Genomic DNA, 21792 nt, shown 5'->3' with positions numbered 1-21792 from the left:
CCTGGGGGAGTGTTGGAAGGAAATTAGAGAGGGAAAGGACACAGAGACAACTATTATAGACGAGCGGGCTACTCGGTAACGGAGATAAATAGTAGACGAAGGGTGGGTAGGGAGTTGAGAGACAGGGACCGAGATGTGCAGAGACAGGAAAGAAGGACACAAATAAAAGAGGGAAGGTATAACGAAAGATACAGGGACATAATTACGGAGGGGCTGCCTAGATACTTGTTATTGGAAAGAGATGAGGAAGGGAAAAAGTTGGTGGCTAGGTTCCGTTGTGGAAACGAGGAGAGAGCCAACAAATACTGGATGGCCGCTGAGGAGAGGTGGTGTAGGCTGTGCAGGGAGGAATGGGAAACGTTAGAACACATGCTGAATGGGTGCAGTGAGTTGAGGGAGGAGGAGATGGACCGAAGGCAGATCTTAGGAGAGGGGGGAGAGGGGAAACGATGAATGAGAATGGTGATGGGGGTGAGGAGACAAAGGGATGGGTGAGGGGATGATTGGGCCGAGGAGCCGAGGGCGTGGAAATGGAGGAAGAGGGTAGAGAGTGAAAGTAATAATTGAATAATGTAAAGAATTGTAAACAATTACTGTATACAATAAACTCTTAATAAATAAAAATATAAGCTTTTCAAAGAAAGTAACAGATTTTCAAAATATCTTTTAGTTTTTGGGATATTATATTATTATTAAAAAGTTGTAATAAATAAAACCAATTTAATTACAGTTGTTTTGTTCTATATTTCACAATTTTAAATATATCTATGATCACATATACATATATACTTTTATATTTCATATTTTCCATTTTTTGTTTTAATTTTCATTAAATACAATAAAGAACCTCCGTTTCTTACGTACTCAATGGTTCCTTTTGTTTTCTAAATCAAACAACGAACAAAAATGCAACAAGAATCTCATCATTTTCTTTTCTAATTCTATTACATATTTTTGATTCCTCTTCCCAAAGAAGAACGATAGATTTTTGTCGCATTTCTCTTCTTGACCATTTTATTTCCATCCTTTTAATTTAAATTTAAACTTTTTTTTGCTTCGGGCGTGTGAGGGATAGCACATCGATTTTTCTTCATTATTATTTATTTTTTAGTAATTTTTTTCTTCTCTTCTTTTCTACCACTTAATAATTAAAAGGGAGGATTCGAGGGGGAGCGAAACGATTTATACGATTTATTTTTTTTTTCATTTATTTATGTTTATATTCGATTCGAGAATCCACCTGCGTGACACTGATTTTCACGGTCAACACCCTCAAATGAAATTGTTTTTATACAAATGTTAAATCATCATTAAAAGGGGTCAAGGGGCCGATCGTGTGTCCGTGAAAAACTGAGCCCCATGCCCCGAGATGGATTCCCGAGACGTCCATCGCCACCAACCGGCCAAACAGCGAAAGACATCTCCAACTTTATTCCTTTTTTAAGATTTTCACTCTATTTCGATTTTAAGACCTTAATCGTCTTAAAATCAAAATCCTTTTTTCTTCTTAATCTTATCGACTTAATTCTAAACTTACATTAAATTTTACTTATAACTTAAAAACGTTTATTAAGCGTAATGCCTCTTTGGTTTTTTTTTAATTTTTCATTGAATTTAATTAAATTCTTTGTAATATTTTTCTCTCAATATTTTGAGGCGAAGTCACAATTCGAGTTTTTTATGTCATGATCAAATCCGTGAATAAGTTTTCAAAGAAAAACTCACAAAATAAAAATAGTATTTTAATTAAATGCTTTAAAACGTCGTGTTATTTAAATCTGTGGGTGATTCCCCATCGTTTTGGGGCAACGGTGCTAATTGCGTCCCCGGCGAAACCAACATAGTCGGTTCGGTGTTGCGCCTCTTCATTTTTCCTTTCATTTTCTTCAACATCGTCGCCTAATTTGCATTTTTTGTTAAAGTTGATAGTTGACCAAATGGTGATGATGAATTCATCGAATTGTTGTTGTTGGGGAAGGGGGCCCCAAAAAAACAAGTTATAAATCAAAAACGAAAATACAAGATTATAAAAATTTAAATTTAATATTTGGATGAGTGTTTAAAAAAAAATAAAGTCCTATAAAGTGTAACAAATGGCGAATGTGGGACACGGATGCTAATCCGCATCACCGGTGATTCCTCTGCCCCCCTCCCCGTTTGTCGAAATAATGTTCGGTTCGGTCGGTCTCCGTTTGAATTTATTTTTCTTCAGCATCGTCGCCTGCGCAACAATACAACTCGTTTTTATAAAAAAAACACTAAATAAATGAACTTAAACAAAAAAGAAACATACAAATTTCTTAATTTGATATTTAACGCGAACATCTAGGGGAATCAAAAAAATTAAATTAAATCAAACAAAAAGCAATAAAAATAAATAAATGTTTAATGTTTTTTTTTTGTCGCGGATCGAACTTTTTTTGGGGGAGGGTGGACGGACGGTGGTTATATTTATTTATTTTTTAAATATGTGACCCGTATTCGCGTGGGCATTATTATAGCCAATATTATTTTGTGATCAAACAAAAACAACACCTATGATAAGATTTTTGCATGCATATTTGAAAAGACTCAGCAAAATCAATTTATATATGCTGAACCACCCTATATATAAACTGACCGGCAAAAAAAACCGGCCACTAAAATTTTGCCATAATTTCAAAGCTGGGTTTCTCGCGAACCACTCATTCGATTTTGATGATTCCTTTTTTGATCGAAAGGTTGATTCTTCTGTAATAATTCTGCGATAGAAATTTTTATTCGGATATTAATTTGAGCATATACAGGGTGCAAGAATGAGAAAAGCATTTTTTCTCGAAATTTGTAATACCCTGTGGAGTGCAGATGCTACAGCAGAGGGTGTTAACTGTAATCAAACGGTAACCCAATCTTTTCTGAACATTTTGTTTTTTTATTCACTCTATTATCTCTGTTACTAACGAAGATGCAGTGTTTTAAAGCGAACGCCTGTGAAAACAAGACAAACAAGCATACAAAATCTAAGGTGGCGCGCTAAGTAGCGTATGTCAGTTGTTTCGAATAGTAAATTGACAGTTGTCAAAGATGCCGTTGTCAATAACTGATGTTGTGCGTATTATTAGTTTAATTGAAGATGGCAAAAGTCAGCGGTACGTTGCCCATACGTTGGGTATACGCCGAACAACAGTTCAGGATGCCTGGAACCGATATGTGGAAACAGGAAATTTTACTAGGCGGCAAGGTTCCGGTAGAAGACGAGTGAAAACAGCAGTTGATGATCGATTTATTGTGCTAAACACTCTGAGGAATCGTAGAACGACTGCTATAGAAACTCGGCATCGTCTTCAAATGGTGCGTGGGATTGACGTAAGTGAAAGAACCATTCGTCGAAGACTTGCTGAAAGTGATCTAACTGCAAGAAGACCTGCCAAAAGACAGCGGCTGCTCCAGAGATATCGGCGAGCACGTCTTCAATTTGGGCGCCTACATACGAATTGGGAAATGGAACAATTTACCCCATTGTTCCATTTGTAGTGCTCTTCACTGACGAGTCCCGATTATGTCTCCGGTCTCCTGATGGTCGAGAACGAGTGTGGAGACGTCGTAATGAAAGGTTTGCGACCTGCACAATTTCGGAAAGAGTACCTTTCCATAGAGGTTCGGTCATGGTATGGGCGGGTATTTCGATGGAAGCGCATACAGCGCTCATCTTTGTTGAAAATGGCACGCTAAATGCCCACCGTTATATCCAAGATATTCTGCAAGAAGCTGTCGTGCCCTATTCCCATTTTATTGGTGACGGATTCATGCTAATGCATGACAATGCGCGACCGCACGTAGCACGTGTGGTTAGCGAATATCTTGATGAGGTGGGTATTGAACGGATGGAGTGGACAGCGTGCAGCCCGGACCTTAACCCTATCGAACATCTTTGGGATCAACTTCAGAGACGCATTCGTCGTCGTCCTGTTCTACCGGACAACCTTCAGGAGTTACGAATTGCTCTTGAAGAAGAGTTTACCGCAATTCCTCAGAAATCAATTACAAACCTAATCAGTTCGATGCCGCGTCGACTACATGACGTTATTTTGGCTCGTGGGGGGCACACACGTTATTAATTTTCGTGTTATTATTAATTATTACATTAAATTAAATTTGTTTTCTTGTTTATGTGTCCTTGTTTTTACTGCATATTAGAACTGAGAACAGATGTTTACAATAATGAAGGACGTACGCAATTCTGTAATTCTAAGAAAATGTAAGTGCTTCTGAAAAACTGTTTCGGGTGCCCAGTTTTAGTTTTCAAGGTCAGTGATTTAAGGCGCCACTTTTAACAATGATTAAAATTCTGTATTAGCTCTTTGGAAATTCCCGGCCACACCATCACAGAACCATCATCGCAACTTTCGAGTTTCATAATTGTATAGTCCACAAATCTTTCATTTCAACGTCTTCATATTCGCTCCTGACTATCGGGTGATAGTAGACAAAACCACTACTCATCCGTAAAAAGGACCTCCATTGCACTACTCATTCCTCTATTGCTCGATCTCCCAATTCATATGTAAGCGCGCAGATTGAAGACGCGCACGTCGATATCTAAGAAGCAGCCTCGGCCCTTTGGCAGCCTTCTTGCAGCCAGACCAGTTCTAGCAAGTTTTCAGCGAATGGTTCTCTCACTGACATCAACAACACGCACCATTTGAAGACGATGCTGAGCTTATGCAGCTGTCGTTCTACGATTGCTTAGAACAATAAAACGGTCATCAGCTACTATTGTCACTCATCTTGTTTTCACAGGCGATCGCTTTAAAATGCTGCATCTTCGTTAGTAACATAGATAATAGAGTAAATAAAAAAAGAAAATGCTCAGAAAAGATTGGGCTACTGTTTGATTCCAGGTAATGCCCTCTGCTGTAGCAGCTGCACCCCACAGGGTGTTACAAATTTCGAGAATAAAAGTTTTTCTCATTTTTCTCACCCCGTATATGCTCAAATTAAAATCTGAACGAAAATTTCTATTGCAGGATTATTATAGAAGAATCAACCTTTCCATCAAAAAAAGAATCATCAAAATCGAATGCGCGGTTCGCGAGAAAGCCAGCTTTGAAGTTGTGGCAAATTTATAGTGGCCGGTTTTTTTTGCCGGTCAGTTTATATATATACAGGTGTCTCAGCGAGACCGGTCATTAGACGTTTCTGGGGTTCTGGCGAAAATAAAAATTTGAGAATTCAGACTTAAGTATTATCAATTACGATCTCTTCGTCTAAAATATTTTCAGATTTCTTGCACTTCCGGTTATACCGGAAGTCGCCACCAACTTCATCAATTTAGGATTGAGAACATGCTTAAGCAACATGATGGAATATGTTTTGATGCCGAGAACTGCGGTCTAGAACGTTTGATCACTTTACTATGGCACGTTAACTTTTCAAAATTTGGAAGTACCATAACTTCATTTTTTTAAACGGCACCCCCCATATTTTATTTTTTAGTCGTCTTCGGTGTCTCATTCTACATCTTTTATATCCCATATGACCCCCACCTAATATTAATAGTTTGGGAGATAATTAGAGTTTTTTGAAAAATGCACACATATCATATGGATATTTAGCCTAGTGTGCCATGAAAAACAAGCCTTCTCAATGAGTTCTTGTCAAAGACTCACTTGTTTACGTCACTTGATGCATGTGAGCTAATAATTATTTGTTATGTCCCTTAGTACTGAAACGAGTTAAAATCGATAACAATAACGAAAGTAATATTTACACAAATCAAGAAATTCTTAATTTATTTTTTTTGCATGAAAAGAGCGACAAAGTTCGTAGTATGATTCCCAGATCTTCTTTGGCAGCTCGAATTGAGGTGTTGGGACTGGGCTCGAAATAAGCCAAGGTATTCACCTCTTCCGTTGCATTATCTACTACATTTTTTGGTCAGTTTAACACGTGATTATTTCGTCCAAAATGCAAAAAATTTGCTTCTATTCCTCTAAATTTACCTTTTGTCATCGGAGATAAATGTGGATAATTTTCATTAAACATTCATTTTGTCGCACTTTTCATGCACAAAAATAAATTATGGATTTCTTCATTTGTATAAACATTATTTACGTTATTAATATCCATTTCAACTGGTTTTAGACTCACAAGCATCAAACAACCTAAATTAGACTTTGACGTTTATCAATAAGTTATTAAACATTTGTTTTCCATGGCACACTAGGTTAATATCGATATGACATGTGAGCATTTTTCAAAAAACCCTAATTATTTCTCAAACTATTAATGTTAGGCATAGGACAATATAAAAGATGTAAAATGAGACGCCGAAGACGATTAAGTAATAAAATATGGGGGGTGCCATTTAAAAAAATTAAGTTATGGTGCTTCCAAATTTCGAAAAGTTAACGTATCACAGTAAAGTGACCAAACGATCTAGACAGCCGTTCTCGGCACCAAAATATACTCCATCATGTTGTTTAAGCATGTTCTGAATCCTAAATTGATATCTCAAAAATTGAGTGTTCTATGATTTTTTGAACAAATGTCCGCTGGAGCAAATTTTTCTAGAAAAATTCGAATAACTCGAGAATTGCTGGTTCAAATTGCAAAAAGTAAAGTTATTTATAAACCTTCAAAACAGATAAATCCAAATATGTAAAATTATACAGGGTGTTCCATTTAAAAAAATAGAGTAGGTGAAGAGAACGTAATTGATAATACTTAAGTCTGCATTCTCAAATTTTTTGTTTGGCTAGAACCCCAAAAACGTCTAATGACCGGTCTCGCTGAGACACCCTGTATAGAGGACTAATAAAGAACTGGAAGAACTATATAACCAGCCAGACATGGTAAAAGTAATAAAGTCAGAAAGATTGAGATGGTATGGGAATAGTTTGCAGAGGGAAGGGTGTTCCGTTTTAATAAATTGATTTTTACTAAGATTCCTTTTTTTTTCAAAGTGTACCTTTAACGCGGATTTTAAAACAACGACATCACATGGACTCTGCACCCATGGTTCTCCATCTACCTGGACTGGAATATCCGAATGAAGATGTATTTTTATATGACCACCCTGTAAATTTATTAATTTTGTTTTGAATTAATCAATTTTTTATTATTTACTTGTGCAATTCTCATCGCCGATCTCATTCCAGACTGAATCTGTCCTAAATGAACAACACCAGTAACTCCAACGACCTCCAACATTCCGTCCCAATGATTGGGCTTTGAGAATTGGTCTTCTTTTTCTGGACCCCAAGGATTGGCACCAGAACCCCAACTAAAAACAAGTAAATAAAGTAAAAGTTGATTTAAACTTTTTTATGGGTACCTTAAAATGTTTAAAATGATAATTCCTTCAACTTGCGGTAACTCCACCAATTTTCCATCGACTTCCAAACGAACCTCTTTGTGTAAATCCTTGCAAATTTTCGGCCCAACCATTTTTCTTAGCCCCATTTTAACGTAGACGCTTTTATTGTGAATGCGGCTGTTGAACTTATTGGGATTCTCTTCGCGCGCGTTGTGAAAATCGAGACACAGATCGGCGTCAATTCCGATTCCGAAATAGTTATTCATAACAAAAATTTGTGAGTTATCTTCGCCAGCAGCTGAACTTGCAACGACTAAAGTAAGAAACAAGAAAAATAACGATAATATTAATTAATTAATGAGTAATCAATGCTAAAATGGAAAATGAGGATTTTTTATTTATAATATTTTAAGGTTAGGTTTTATTTAGATGGAGAAGTAACCTACTTTTTTAGAAAGCTCAAAATAATTTTGCTTCATAAATTTTTAAGTGTTTCTCTTTTAGTTTTGATTTAAATCAATGTTAGATTGAGAAAATGTTGTTTTGCCGTTTTACACAGAAACGATACAAAAATATATTAATACACAAAAAAGGTTGAAACTAATTAACGAAAAGACGAAATTAATAATTGATGATTAACGAATGATTTAAAGTAAATTGAAATCAATTTCTTACCTTACCTTTTTTAATAAACAAATCAGTAAAGTTTAGTTGAGAGCTAAAAAAATTGTTAAATTTAAATTTATAACAAATTAATAAAATAATGAAAGAAAGAGAGACAGAGAAAGATGTAAAAACATTTAAAAAGTGGCTACATACACAGCTTTCAGAAAAAGTAGACTGCTTATAAATAAAAAAGACCAACAAAAAAACGTAACTAAAAATTTAAAAAAATGAAGAAAAATAAATCAAATAAAAGAAAAGAAAAACGAAAAGCTTAACTTTTTACTTCGACAAAAATCTTGTCCTTATCATTTTTTCTTTTATCTATAGTAAAAGTTACAGCAAAACAACATCCAATTAAACACATATGATTGACCTGTTTTTCTAATTTGCTCATTGGTCACTTTCAATTTGGACAGTTTTTGCCTCTTCTTACCGGTCGAGTTCACTTGCTTGACGTTGTCGTCCTGTTTGTCTTCTGGATGAAAGACGACCGTCCACCGGTCCAAACGGATCTCCTCCGCATCGATCACGTCCCGCAACAAATTGAGGGGGTCTTCGCCGCCCGTGTAACCGGAACCCCATCGTAAAACACGTGCCAAATCGTTACCTAATAATTTAGTAAATTAGAAACAACATTTTAAAAGGTTATGAAAGCTTAAATTAGACTATATTTTGAATTAATGATTTTAGAACTTATTTATGTTTTAAAATATGTTGTTATAACCGTGCAGCACGGTTAAAGTTATCCCAATGGACCACCTTTGATCTGTTGATCCTGCTAGATTATTTAATCAAAGAAACTCATAAATACCGGTTTTAGTTATTTTTTGACAACTATTTAACATTTTTTTAAGTACTAACTTCACAGTTATTTTTTAACAACAATTTTACTCTATAGACCCTTTGGACCCTTTGGGTCCCAAGAAGTCAAACATTTTGAAACTTTGTGACAGAATCAGACAGAATTAAAACGCTATCAAAATACACTCGGTAAAGGCCTTTGGAATAAAATTTTAGCAAAATATGCAATCCCCCTATTTTCGCATAGTCTAAGTGTAAAAAAAGATGCTAATTAAAAAATTCCTGGAAGCCGTATTTATTGAAATTAAAGAATGAGACTTATTCTAAACTAAAGCTCAAAGCTTTCTCTTTAAAATGATGTATAATAATTGTTGGGTTGGATTGGAAAAATATAGAGAAAAAAAATTTTTAAACAAAACTTACATTTTCGAATAACCTAAAAATGTTAAAAAGATGCTAATTTAAAAATTCCTGTAAGCCGTATTTATTGAAATTAAGGAATGAAACTTATTTTAAATTAAAGCTCAAAGATTTCTCTTTAAAATGATGTATAATAATTGTTGGGTTGGATTGGAAAAATATAGAGAAAAAAAAGTTGAAATAAAACTTACATTTTCGTATAACCTAAGAGTGTCAAAAAAGATGCTATTTTAAAAATTCCTGGAAGCCGTATTTATTGAACTTAAGGAATGAAACTTATTTTAAATTAAAGCTCAAAGCTTTCTCTTTAAAATGATGTATAATAATTGTTGGGTTGGATTGGAAAAATATAGAGAAAAAAAAGTTGAAATAAACCTTACATTTTCGTATAACCTAAGAGTGTCAAAAAAGATGCTATTTTAAAAATTCCTGGAAGCCGTATTTATTGAAGTTAAGGAATGAAACTTATTTTAAATTAAAGCTCAAAGCTTTCTCTTTAAAATGATGTATAATAATTGTTGGGTTTGATTGGAAAAATATTAAGAACAAAAATGTTGAAACAACACTTACATTTAAAAGAGTCAAAAAAGATGCTAATTTAAAAATTCTTAGAAACAATGTTTATTGAAATTAAGGAATGAGACTTATTTTAAATTTAAGCTCAATGTTTTCTTTTTAAAAAGAAATACCTTCTTGAACAACAAAATTCAACAGCACCACTTTTCACTAAACTTCTAACCTCACATCTGGATGAATAAGTTTAAAGTGTACCTAAAAACCCTACAGTGCGGATTGCGACGTTTTTTATACAGATTATTTCTTGTATACACTTGTATAGTAGAAAGTACAGACAGATCTAAATGCGCCGAATAGATAACTACAGTTTAAAATGAGTGTTTAAAATTACCGGTACTTTAAAGTACCGTCTGGACACAAAGGGTTAAAACTACACCACAAACGAGATTTGATGTTTATTTACATCTAAACTTGTTTGAAGACCCAAACCTTCTATAAATTTCTTTTGCTGCATCTGTTCAGTGATTTGATTAAAATATCTGCCATCGTTTCATCGATACGCATGTAGTGAAACAAATATAAAATGATATTTCACATTGATATGTTTGGTTCGTTTGTGATGTACTGGTAATGGTTGTCATTGTATATTGTTATACATTTTATTTCACCAACCAAATCATTGTACAAATGTCTTAGGTATGTACTGGATGGTTCAAATTCGATGTCCGAATAGGCTATCTCGGAAACTATGAGTTAGAAAAAAAGTAGCTTGCATGTCTCGATCTCTTTTTTTTAATAAATTCCAATGTCGAAAACCTCAAAGCGCTATCGTCTTTTGTTTTTCCCCTAGAGGCCAAAGTTGAAAATATCGTAAAACCAGCAAGTGCAATTATCTTGGTTATTATTATAGATGGAGTATTATAACTAATTGTAAGACATTATATGGACACTTTTTACAGAGAATTTGATGACGTAGTCAAAAAAAATTTTTCGGTTTTAGATTTTGAGATATGACAATTTTCGTTTTTTTAAATGGACCTATAATAATAACCAGTGATGGGCGCTGGGTAAATACCTGGCGGGTAGGTATTTCTAAAATGGGTATTTATCCGGGTATTTACCCCGGCCCAGGGTAAATACCCAAACAGTGGGTATAAAAGTGATACCAGTAAAAATATATCGATTCCAATAAAAATGAAGAGGAAGACGAGGAATTGTCAACAATCAAAGACGAATCTGCCGTAATTTAGATTAGATCAAGTTATTATGATTATCACCAAGCAGCCCTCTGCGTCCATTGTTGGACATAGACCTTCCCTATTCTATGCTGTTTGAATCCAATTGTTGGTCATTCTTTTGACGTCTACTTCGGGTCTTCACTCGAGCAACCGTTTTGTCCACTGCTCATTCTTGATTCGCATCACATGACCGTTCTTCTTCATAGGTCTTCATTTCGTATGTAGTCCCTCAGAGTTAGACCCAGGATCGACCTCTCCATCTATCTTTGCGCTACTTGGACCCTCCTGGCAGTGGTTACCGTTAATGTTAAAGTTTCGGAGCCTTATGTCATAACCGGAAACAAGCATTGATTGAAAGCCTTTCTTGGCCTTTTCTCTTGAAGATGTCTCTAAGATTCTTCTGTTTAGTTCGCTTGTTTAATTATCTCTCGATACACGAACCTCATAGCCAAGATATACATAGCTGTGAACCCTCTCAATCTCATTATTTGATTGATTTCTCCTTGTTGATATTTAGCACGACTCTTGCACACACCTCCTTTAAGTCGTTCATCATTAGTTTAATCTCTCCAAGGCTATCCGATATAAGAACTATATTGTCCGCGTAGCGCAAATTATTTAAGCATTTGCAATCAATGTTTATGCCTTTTTGGGTCCAATCCAGTTGTTTAAATGCACTCTGAGGACTGTGATGAACAATTTGAGTTCAACAGTGTCCCGCCTTGTTTTGCTCACAATCAGTACTTTACTACTTTTACACTCTTCAGTACTTTCATGCAATTTTACCGTCATTGTAGCATTCTTGTAGAATTGTAGATGTTATAAATAAGTTTGGTATGTCGATAAGTGACTCTGCATTTTTGAAGTGCTTGCAAAACTGCCATCAACTCAATTTAAATTAAATTTATAAATACCTCAAAATACCCATCTTGGGTAAATACCCACGGGTATATATCCAGGATATTTACCCTTAAAAATAAACACCCGGGTATTTAACAACACTGATAATAACCAAGATAATTGCACTTGCCGGTTTTACGATATTTTCAATTTTGGCCTCTAGGAGAAAAACAAAAGAGGATAGCGCTTTGAGGTTTTCGACATTGGAATTTATTTAAAAAAAGAAATCGAGACATGTCAGCTACTTTTTTTCTAACTTTTATAGTTTCCGAGAGAGCCTAAAAGGACATCGAATTTGAACCACCCTGCTTCTACCTTGCTTCTTTAGCTATTTCGCACATTGCCATGTATTCAGCTTCTGTGTTGCAATCAACATTTTGCTTTCTCGACTAATGATGAACGGTTCATCCGCTCTGAAAGTTCGTTTCTTCGCCGATATTGATCCATCTCTCCGTTATCACTTCGTAAAACCTTAATTCTTGAATCTGTTTGGTTATCCACCAATGCTTTAAAATCTTTGAAACGATCTATCACCTCGTATTTCTAATCATCTTCGAAAATCAGCAAATACTTTGAACCCCCCATGATGTCGTTTCCATAGGTCCACAAATATCCGAATGAAGTCGAAATTGCTTTTGTGCCCATGTGTTTGAATGGCAATCTTGTTTGTTTACCTTCGCAACAAACTGTACATCGATTCGTTACATTTGTTTTCGTGGTAATTTGCATTCCTTTTACATTTTTTATCATTTTATAAAGCTCATTGTGATCGACGTGAGCTAGTCTACGATGACTAAAGTTACAATAGATCTTATAGGTCGCGGTAACGAGAGGGGCCGCTCTCCTCAGCCCGGCAGCAATATTAATAATAATCCTGTAGACTGCCACCTGTTGAGATATCTTCTAACCAGTCCTTTCGTACTGTTAGTTGAACACTGGCCCCTGAATCTATATACCATGCAGTCGCGGTTTTTGAACTTTCCATTTACAAACATAGCACTGAAAGCATTTGATTCTTTTACCATTTTCTTTGTTCGGATACTTGTTTTTATAATGCCCCATTTGCTTACATACGAAACATTTTATATCCTTTAAGTCTTTTCTTTTACTTAATCCTGGATTTCTTTTTCCTGTAGTATTAAATTCATTCTTTGTAACACCAGCAAAAGCTGTACCTGTTTCACTTGCTGTTGGTTCCATGTCCAATAGCTATGTTTTTATTAAATCTCCTGTTACCACTACATCAGAATGTTCAATCGCCATGATCACTCCTCATCAATCTTAAAACCAGTACTCATCAACTTCCGAGCTGTATCTACAATCTGATTTACGTATGACTCCATTGTATGAGATACAAATTTCTAGACGCGTATTTATCAAATTTCGAAGTAGACTGATTTTCCTTGAGAAATAGGTGTCGTTAAATAAAGCTTTTAGTTGGTCCCTTACGTCTTTAATATGTACATAGAGGGTTCCGTCAATGGATAAAACTAATTTTAAGTTTCTGTTCCAAGTATACATTTGTCCAATCCATCTAATATCAAAAAATTTTTTATAGCGAAAGTCCATTCGTCGAGCTTTGGAACGTTGCTAAAGAAATATACTGCTGTCATTTCTGTTTTAACCTTACTTGTTTCTTCTGGAGTTTATTCTTCGATATTCATAACTCACACATATTTTTTGGCAACTAACTACCTACTAACTTCACACTAACTTCACAGGTGCTTCATAGTTATTTTTTAACAACAATTTTACTCTATAGATGGCGCTATAAACCATGTGATTCAAAAACTAAATCACAAACAAGTTTTAAAGTTTATTTTTTAACCACATTTTAACATTATCACTCTTACACAATGCCTGAAGTTAATCTGCGAAAAGATTTGAAAAAGTTTTGATAAAATTTTCGATGTTGCAATTTTCATCGATAATTTTCAAAATTCGCTATAAAATTCATTTCTTGAAGGATTCTTGTGGAAATATCATCAATTATTAATTAAAGTATCCCCTTTTTAACGCAACAAGCCGTTTTGAAAAATCACTTTTAGTTTTTGAAAAATAAATGTTTGAAATGATCGACAATTTTTTCGAATTTTGCAATTTTCGCCGATTAAGTTTTAAAAATTCGCATAAAATCCAGTTCTTGGAATATGAGTATGAAAATTTCCCAAAGTGTTAATAAAAGTGTCTTCTTTCCAATGAACCAACCCGTTTTGAAATATCACTTTTAGTTTTTGAGAAAACAATATTAGAAGTTTTGATAAAATTTTCGATGTTGCAATTTTCATCGATAATTTTCAAAATTCGCTATAAAATTCATTTCTTGAAGGATTCTTGTGGAAATATCATCAATTATTAATTAAAGTGTCCCCTTTTTAACGCAACAAGCCGTTTTGAAAAATCACTTTTAGTTTTTGAAAAATAAATTTTTGAAATGATCGACAATTTTTTCGAATTTTGCAATTTTCGCCGATTAAGTTTTAAAAATTCGCATAAAATCCAGTTCTTGGAATATGAGTATGAAAATTTCCCAAAGTGTTAATAAAAGTGTCTTCTTTCCAATGAACCAACCCGTTTTGAAATATCACTTTTAGTTTTTGAGAAAACAATATTAGAAGTTTTGATAAAATTTTCGATGTTGCAATTTTCATCGATAATTTTCAAAATTCGCTATAAAATTCATTTCTTGAAGGATTCTTGTGGAAATATCATCAATTATTAATTAAAGTGTCCCCTTTTTAACGCAACAAGCCGTTTTGAAAAATCACTTTTAGTTTTTGAAAAATAAATTTTTGAAATGATCGACAATTTTTTCGAATTTTGCAATTTTCGCCGATTAAGTTTTAAAAATTCGCATAAAATCCAGTTCTTGGAATATGAGTATGAAAATTTCCCAAAGTGTTAATAAAAGTGTCTTCTTTCCAATGAACCAACCCGTTTTGAAATATCACTTTTAGTTTTTGAGAAAACAATATTAGAAGTTTTGATAAAATTTTCGATGTTGCAATTTTCATCGATAATTTTCAAAATTCGCTATAAAATTCATTTCTTGAAGGATTCTTGTGGAAATATCATCAATTATTAATTAAAGTGTCCCCTTTTTAACGCAACAAGCCGTTTTGAAAAATCACTTTTAGTTTTTGAAAAATAAATTTTTGAAATGATCGACAATTTTTTCGAATTTTGCAATTTTCGCCGATTAAGTTTTAAAAATTCGCATAAAATCCAGTTCTTGGAATATGAGTATGAAAATTTCCCAAAGTGTTAATAAAAGTGTCTTCTTTCCAATGAACCAACCCGTTTTGAAATATCACTTTTAGTTTTTGAGAAAACAATATTTGAAGTTTTGATAAAATTTTCGATGTTGCAATTTTCATCGATAATTTTCAAAATTCGCTATAAAATTCATTTCTTGAAGGATTCTTGTGGAAATATCATCAATTATTAATTAAAGTGTCCCCTTTTTAACGCAACAAGCCGTTTTGAAAAATCACTTTTAGTTTTTGAAAAATAAATGTTTGAAATGATCGACAATTTTTTCGAATTTTGCAATTTTCGCCGATTAAGTTTTAAAAATTCGCATAAAATCCAGTTCTTGGAATATGAGTATGAAAATTTCCCAAAGTGTTAATAAAAGTGTCTTCTTTCCAATGAACCAACCCGTTTTGAAATATCACTTTTAGTTTTTGAGAAAACAATATTAGAAGTTTTGATAAAATTTTCGATGTTGCAATTTTCATCGATAATTTTCAAAATTCGCTATAAAATTCATTTCTTGAAGGATTCTTGTGGAAATATCATCAATTATTAATTAAAGTGTCCCCTTTTTAACGCAACAAGCCGTTTTGAAAAATCACTTTTAGTTTTTGAAAAATAAATTTTTGAAATGATCGACAATTTTTTCGAATTTTGCAATTTTCGCCGATTAAGTTTTAAAAATTCGCATAAAATCCAGTTCTTGGAATATGAGTATGAAAATTTCCCAAAGTGTTAATAAAAGTGTCTTCTTTCCAATGAACCAACCCGTTTTGAAATATCACTTTTAGTTTTTGAGAAAACAATATTAGAAGTTTTGATAAAATTTTCGATGTTGCAATTTTCATCGATAATTTTCAAAATTCGCTATAAAATTCATTTCTTGAAGGATTCTTGTGGAAATATCATCAATTATTAATTAAAGTATCCCCTTTTTAACGCAACAAGCCGTTTTGAAAAATCACTTTTAGTTTTTAAAAAATAAATTTTTGAAATGATCGACAATTTTTTCGAATTTTGCAATTTTCGCCGATTAAGTTTTAAAAATTCGCATAAAATCCAGTTCTTGGAATATGAGTATGAAAATTTCCCAAAGTGTTAATAAAAGTGTCTTCTTTCCAATGAACCAACCCGTTTTGAAATATCACTTTTAGTATTTGAGAAAACAACATTAGAAGTTTTGATAAAATTTTCGATGTTGCAATTTTCATCGATAATTTTCAAAATTCGCTATAAAATTCATTTCTTGAAGGATTCTTGTGGAAATATCATCAATTATTAATTAAAGTATCCCCTTTTTAACGCAACAAGCCGTTTTGAAAAATCACTTTTAGTTTTTGAAAAATAAATGTTTGAAATGATCGACAATTTTTTCGAATTTTGCAATTTTCGCCGATTAAGTTTTAAAAATTCGCATAAAATCCAGTTCTTGGAATATGAGTATGAAAATTTCCCAAAGTGTTAATAAAAGTATCTTCTTTCCAATGAACCAACCCGTTTTGAAATATCACTTTTAGTTTTTGAGAAAACAATATTTGAAGTTTTGATAAAATTTTCGATGTTGCAATTTTCATCGATAATTTTCAAAATTCGCTATAAAATTCATTTCTTGAAGGATTCTTGTGGAAATATCATCAATTAAACACATCAATAAAAAACTTCTAGTTCCTGTGATATCATACAGAAATGTTATTTAATATGAAACTTACCAGTTCCTAATGGGACGATCGCGCAAGCCGGTGACGAACACTGCGAATCTTGCCCTACATTGTCCAAACACTGTAAAACCCATCCGATCGTCCCGTCACCGCCACAAACCAAAATCTTATAATTCTGGATATTCCGAAACACGTACAATCCGGGCAACGGACCCCCATTATCCAAATCAAATACTTGATAGGGATTCAATAATTTCCTAAAACTGGATATCAACTCGAGACCCTGACAGCCCCCCGATTTCACATTGACGAAAACGAGAAGCGGTTGAACGCCGGTTGGAACCATCGTCGGCTCGATATTGGGCAAGAGCATCACCAGCAGATGTTTGTCTTCGAATTTGGATTCGCGCAGTGCGTAAAGGGCGCGAACCGCCTTATCCGAGTCCTCGTAAGTGATCACCATCGAGCCGTATTCGTAATAAATCGGACCGATTTTTGAAAATTTGTTCTCGCGCCCGAGGAACTCGGTGAGTATGCACTCGTAGTTTCGTTCGGAGAGGTTCGGCGGCAAGTTGCCGACGAACAGTGCCAAATTTGGACCGTGCGGATCTTGTTTCAATTGCAAATAGAAACGCATCAATTCCATTTGGCGGATACTTTCTTGTCCGAGTTGTTTCATTATTTCCCAAGGACGTTCATTCCATGATAAAACTCTTTCCGTTACTCCTCTATCTAATAAAACCTCGCTACAACGATAATCTTCGCATTTAAAATCGACAAGTCCAAATCTTCTTAATGCTTCCTTAATCAAATCTGCTACGGTTGTTGCTACGTCCACGGGCACGGTGCAGAATGCCTGTGAAACTTGTAACTTCCCTGGGTAAACTCTAACCTCTATTGTGTCCGTATCACCATCCCTAATGAATATAAAGTAATAAATTATTGTTATTAATTTTTTTAATGTACAGGTGTCCCAATTGCGATGTCCGCATAGGATATCTCCGAAACTAAAAGTGATAGAAAAAAAGTAGCTTACATGTCATGATCTCGTTTTTCGAGAAAATGCTAATGACGAAAACTCTGAACAGCTACCGTCTTTTGTTTTCGCCCTATCAGCAAAAACTGAAAATTCTGCGAAAACGAGAATCGCGAATATCTCACTTATTATCAAAGATGGAGTATTATAAATAAAACATTATATGGGCAACTTTTTACAAAGAATTAAGTGGCGTAGGTAGAATTTTTTTCCCATTTGTTATTTTCGAGATTTTAGACGTAATTTTATTTTTTTAAATGGAAACCATAGTTGGCTATGACCTAAAATAGTTTGTTATTTTCTTCTGATAACAAATATATATAGTTTGTGGGGTATATTTCTTATGGTTATTGAATAATTAACAAAAATTCATTTTGTTCTATCTAAAACTAATGTATGTATTTAAAAGTGAATGTTGCTGGAACTGACATATGATGGAACATAATGTATCAAATAATTGCCAAAGTTTGTATTTAAAAATTATTTAAGAACTCTGGCATTATGTGCTGGTACGAAGCACCAGCATGTTAAGTGTCAAAGTACAGTGAGCGCTCACTTAACGTACACAATGCGTTCCTGAGTTACCGTACGTATAACGAATGTACGTTAAACGAACACGAAATATCCATAAGAATACGTATATTTATGTTTAATTGGTTCCAAGATGATCTTTGTTCGCACGAACGTACAACTTGTTCGTACGAACGTACACTTACGGCCGACTCGGGACTTTCCTACTTTGCTCGTTACACTACTCTATTTTACCACATTTTGCATAGGAGATTTACCGAAAGAGACCGGACGAAAAAATATCTTTGTGAATTCAATCGATATACGTCCTGAGTTCGCTTCACATCGTTTCAGACATCGTCCGCGTCAATACATTTCGATCAAACGGGATTTTAGAAATAAAAAGTTGAAAATGAATAAAAGGAAAGGTGACCGCGAGATAGAACAAGGTTCGAAAAGAAGAAAAACGATTACTTTTACTGAAAAACTGAAAATTATTGAAATGGCAGAGAAGGGTGAAAAACTAGCGGAAATAGGAAGACGTTTAGGATACAGTAGATCAACAGTTAACACAATACTAAAATCAAAAGAATGTTTAAAGTGTTATGTTAAAGATGGGGTAAATCTTCAACAAACTTCAGGTACTCGTATACGTTCTAATGTGATGGAAGAAATGGAGGGGATTTTGAAAGTTTGGTTAGACTCTCAATTACACAGAAATATTCCTTTAAGTCTTTCTGCTATCCAACAAAAAGCTAAGGAAATTTATTCAGAATTAAGAAAAAAAATGGATGAGAACGCAACTGATACGTTTAATGCAAGTTGGGGATGGTTTAGAAGATTTAAAATCAGGGCCAACTTAATTAAAGTGAAATTGACAGGAGAAGCAGCGAGTGCAGACTCTAACGCTGCTAGTGAATTTATAGCAACACTAAAAGCTATTGTCCATGATGGAAATTACAGTCCACATCAAATCTTTAATGTTGACGAAACGGGATTGTTTTGGAAGAAGATGCCTTCCAACACATATATCACTAAAGATGAGAAACGTATGCCGGGATATAAAGCTGCCAAAGATCGTCTAACTTTATTACTAGGTGGAAACGCGGCAGGTGATTTTAAATTGAAGCCAATGTTGGTTTACCATAGTGAAAATCCGAGAGCGCTTAAAGGTGTATCAAAGTCATCAATGCCAGTGATTTGGAAATCAAATCGTAAAGCTTGGGTCACGAAATCTGTATTTGAAGATTGGTATAGAAACAACTTTATTCCACAAGTGAAAGATTACTGCTCTAAAAACAACTCAGCGTTTAAAGCATTACTACTTCTTGATAATGCCCCAGGGCATCCAATAACGTTAAATGAGTTATGTCCCAATATAAAGGTAATATTTTTGCCACCAAATACGACATCATTAATCCAACCGATGGACCAAACCGTTATAGCCGCGTTTAAGAAATATTATTTACGTGCAACTATGGTAAGCATGATTAAAGCTATTGATGATAATAAGGAATTAACGGTTAAGTCTTATTGGAAAGATTACAATATTCATAATGGAATTAAAAATATATCTGCCTCTTCGGATGAAGTTAAAGAAACGACAATGAAAAGAGCGTGGAAAAAGATGTGCCCGCAATTTGTTTATGACGAAGAAACAAATGTTGAAAATCTTCAAAACGAAGTTGTAGAAGGCGTGATAGAAATTGGAACGCGCTTAGGCTTGGAAATAAACGAAGAAGATATCGAAGAGTTAATAGAATCACATGACGAAGAGTTGTCTATCGAAGATCTCATGGAATTACAAAAGACAGATAATGTCGAAACGAATGACGATGACGCCGTTGAAGACCTGCCCAAAGAAAATGTATTAAACTTAGAAACTTTAAGTGAAATTTTAAATAAAATGGAAAATCTCGCCGATGTCATAGAGAATGTAGACCCAAATATGGAACGAAGTTCTAATGTTGTAGGTATACTCCGTGATGCGTTTACTTGTTACAAAACCATGTACATAGAGAAAAAGAAGACTGGCCTTAGGCAATTAACCTTAAAACAATTTTTAACTAAAAAAACTTAAGAATCGATAAGTTAATAATCGTTTATTTATTAAGTTATTTAAGCTATCTTTACTTGTACCGACTTTTTTAAATTAGAATAAAATGTAAAAATAAGGCTCTTATTTTTCTAGTTTAATAATGAAATTGGATCGTCGATGTACGTTAATGCGGATGACAAATGTACGTTGTACGAACACGAGGTCATAAAACGTCTTGTACGTATCTGCGAACGTACGTAAAGCGGGCGTACGTTAAGCGGGCGTTGACTGTATAACAAAACTGAATAAAACTTTACAATGAATTTCGAAAATTATGAAAAATGTAACATGATGGAACGCTATATGTTATCAGATAAGAATGCCACGTTAGCCGCGGAATTATATTTCACAAAGTATCCGGAAAGAAGACAACCGCACGTAAGAACCTTCAGCCGATTAGCAGAAAATTTAATAGATTTTTGGTCCTTCCCCAAACCACGTGCAAAAACATACCAAAATGACCTGCAAGAGGATGAAGTCAATGTGTTGGCTTCACTTGCTATAAATCCTTCAACATCTTGCAGAGAAATTGAACAAGACGTCTGACCAAACAGCCGCTGGTCCCGAATATGAAAGCAAATAAGTATAAACCATACAAAGCTGGGCTTACTCATTATTTACGTGCCGGAGATGTTGATCTAAGGTTAGAATTTTGTAGATGATATTTAGAAAAATTATATAATGTGCTGTTTGTTCAAAATATCATCTGGACCGATGAAGTCTCTGAATGTTCAAAGAAGATTGGGGTTCAATGTATGGTGTGCGTTTTTAGATAATGGATATTTGGCATATAGTATCTACCATAAAAACTTAAACTCAGGTAAATACCTCAATATATTAAGGCAGCACATTGAGGCTTTCATCGACAATTTCCCATTAAATATGTCTCAAATGATATATTTTCAATATGACGGAGCACCAGCACATAATGCCAGAGTTGTTAGTGAATTTTTAAATACTACTACAAACTTTGGCAATAGTTGGAAACAATGTTTTCCATCATGGTATGGTTATCACCATAACAACATTAACATTTAAATAAACTGACCGGCAAAAAAAACCGGCCACTATAAATTTGCCACAACTTCAAAGCTGGCTTTCTCGCGAACCGCGCATTCGATTTTGATGATTCTTTTTTTGATGGAAAGGTTGATTCTTCTGTAATAATCCTGCGATAGAAATTTTCGTTCAGATTTTAATTTGAGCATATACGGGGTGAGAAAAATGAGAAAAACTTTTATTCTCGAAATTTGTAACACCCTGTGGGGTGCAGCTGCTACAGCAGAGGGTATTACCTGGAATCAAACAGTAGCCCAATCTTTTCTGAGCATTTTCTTTTTTTATTCACTCTATTATCTCTGTTACTAACGAAGATGCAGCATTTTAAAGCGATCGCC

The 21792-nt window shown here is 34.2% G+C and overlaps 1 protein-coding gene across 6 annotated transcripts in view; it reads right to left on the bottom strand.

The window, feature by feature from the left end:
* Positions 1–719: 719 nt before the first annotated feature.
* Positions 720–21792, bottom strand: part of LOC111422396 (diacylglycerol kinase theta) — a 30333-nt gene continuing 9260 nt past the window's right edge. For 2 of the 6 annotated variants that reach the window (XM_071195010.1, XM_071195013.1), the window contains 6 exons: positions 16803–17668; positions 8337–8570; positions 7316–7610; positions 7108–7264; positions 6950–7057; positions 720–1899 (listed from right to left, as the gene is read on the bottom strand). In XM_071195010.1, coding sequence (XP_071051111.1) covers positions 1756–1899; positions 6950–7057; positions 7108–7264; positions 7316–7610; positions 8337–8570; positions 16803–17668 — 1804 coding nt within the window. In that variant the 3' untranslated portion in view covers positions 720–1755. Of the gene's footprint in view, positions 2222–6949; positions 7058–7107; positions 7265–7315; positions 7611–8336; positions 8571–16802; positions 17669–21792 lie in introns of all 6 variants that reach the window. The other 4 variants (XM_071195012.1, XM_071195015.1, XM_071195011.1 and 1 more) reach the window with 3 other exon arrangements.

Source organism: Onthophagus taurus, chromosome 3 (assembly GCF_036711975.1).
Source record: "Onthophagus taurus isolate NC chromosome 3, IU_Otau_3.0, whole genome shotgun sequence".
In the NCBI taxonomy this organism is placed as follows: Eukaryota; Metazoa; Arthropoda; class Insecta; order Coleoptera; family Scarabaeidae; genus Onthophagus; species Onthophagus taurus.
The sequence above is the reverse complement of the archived record's forward strand: the minus strand, read 5'-3'. Positions and strand labels throughout refer to the sequence as shown.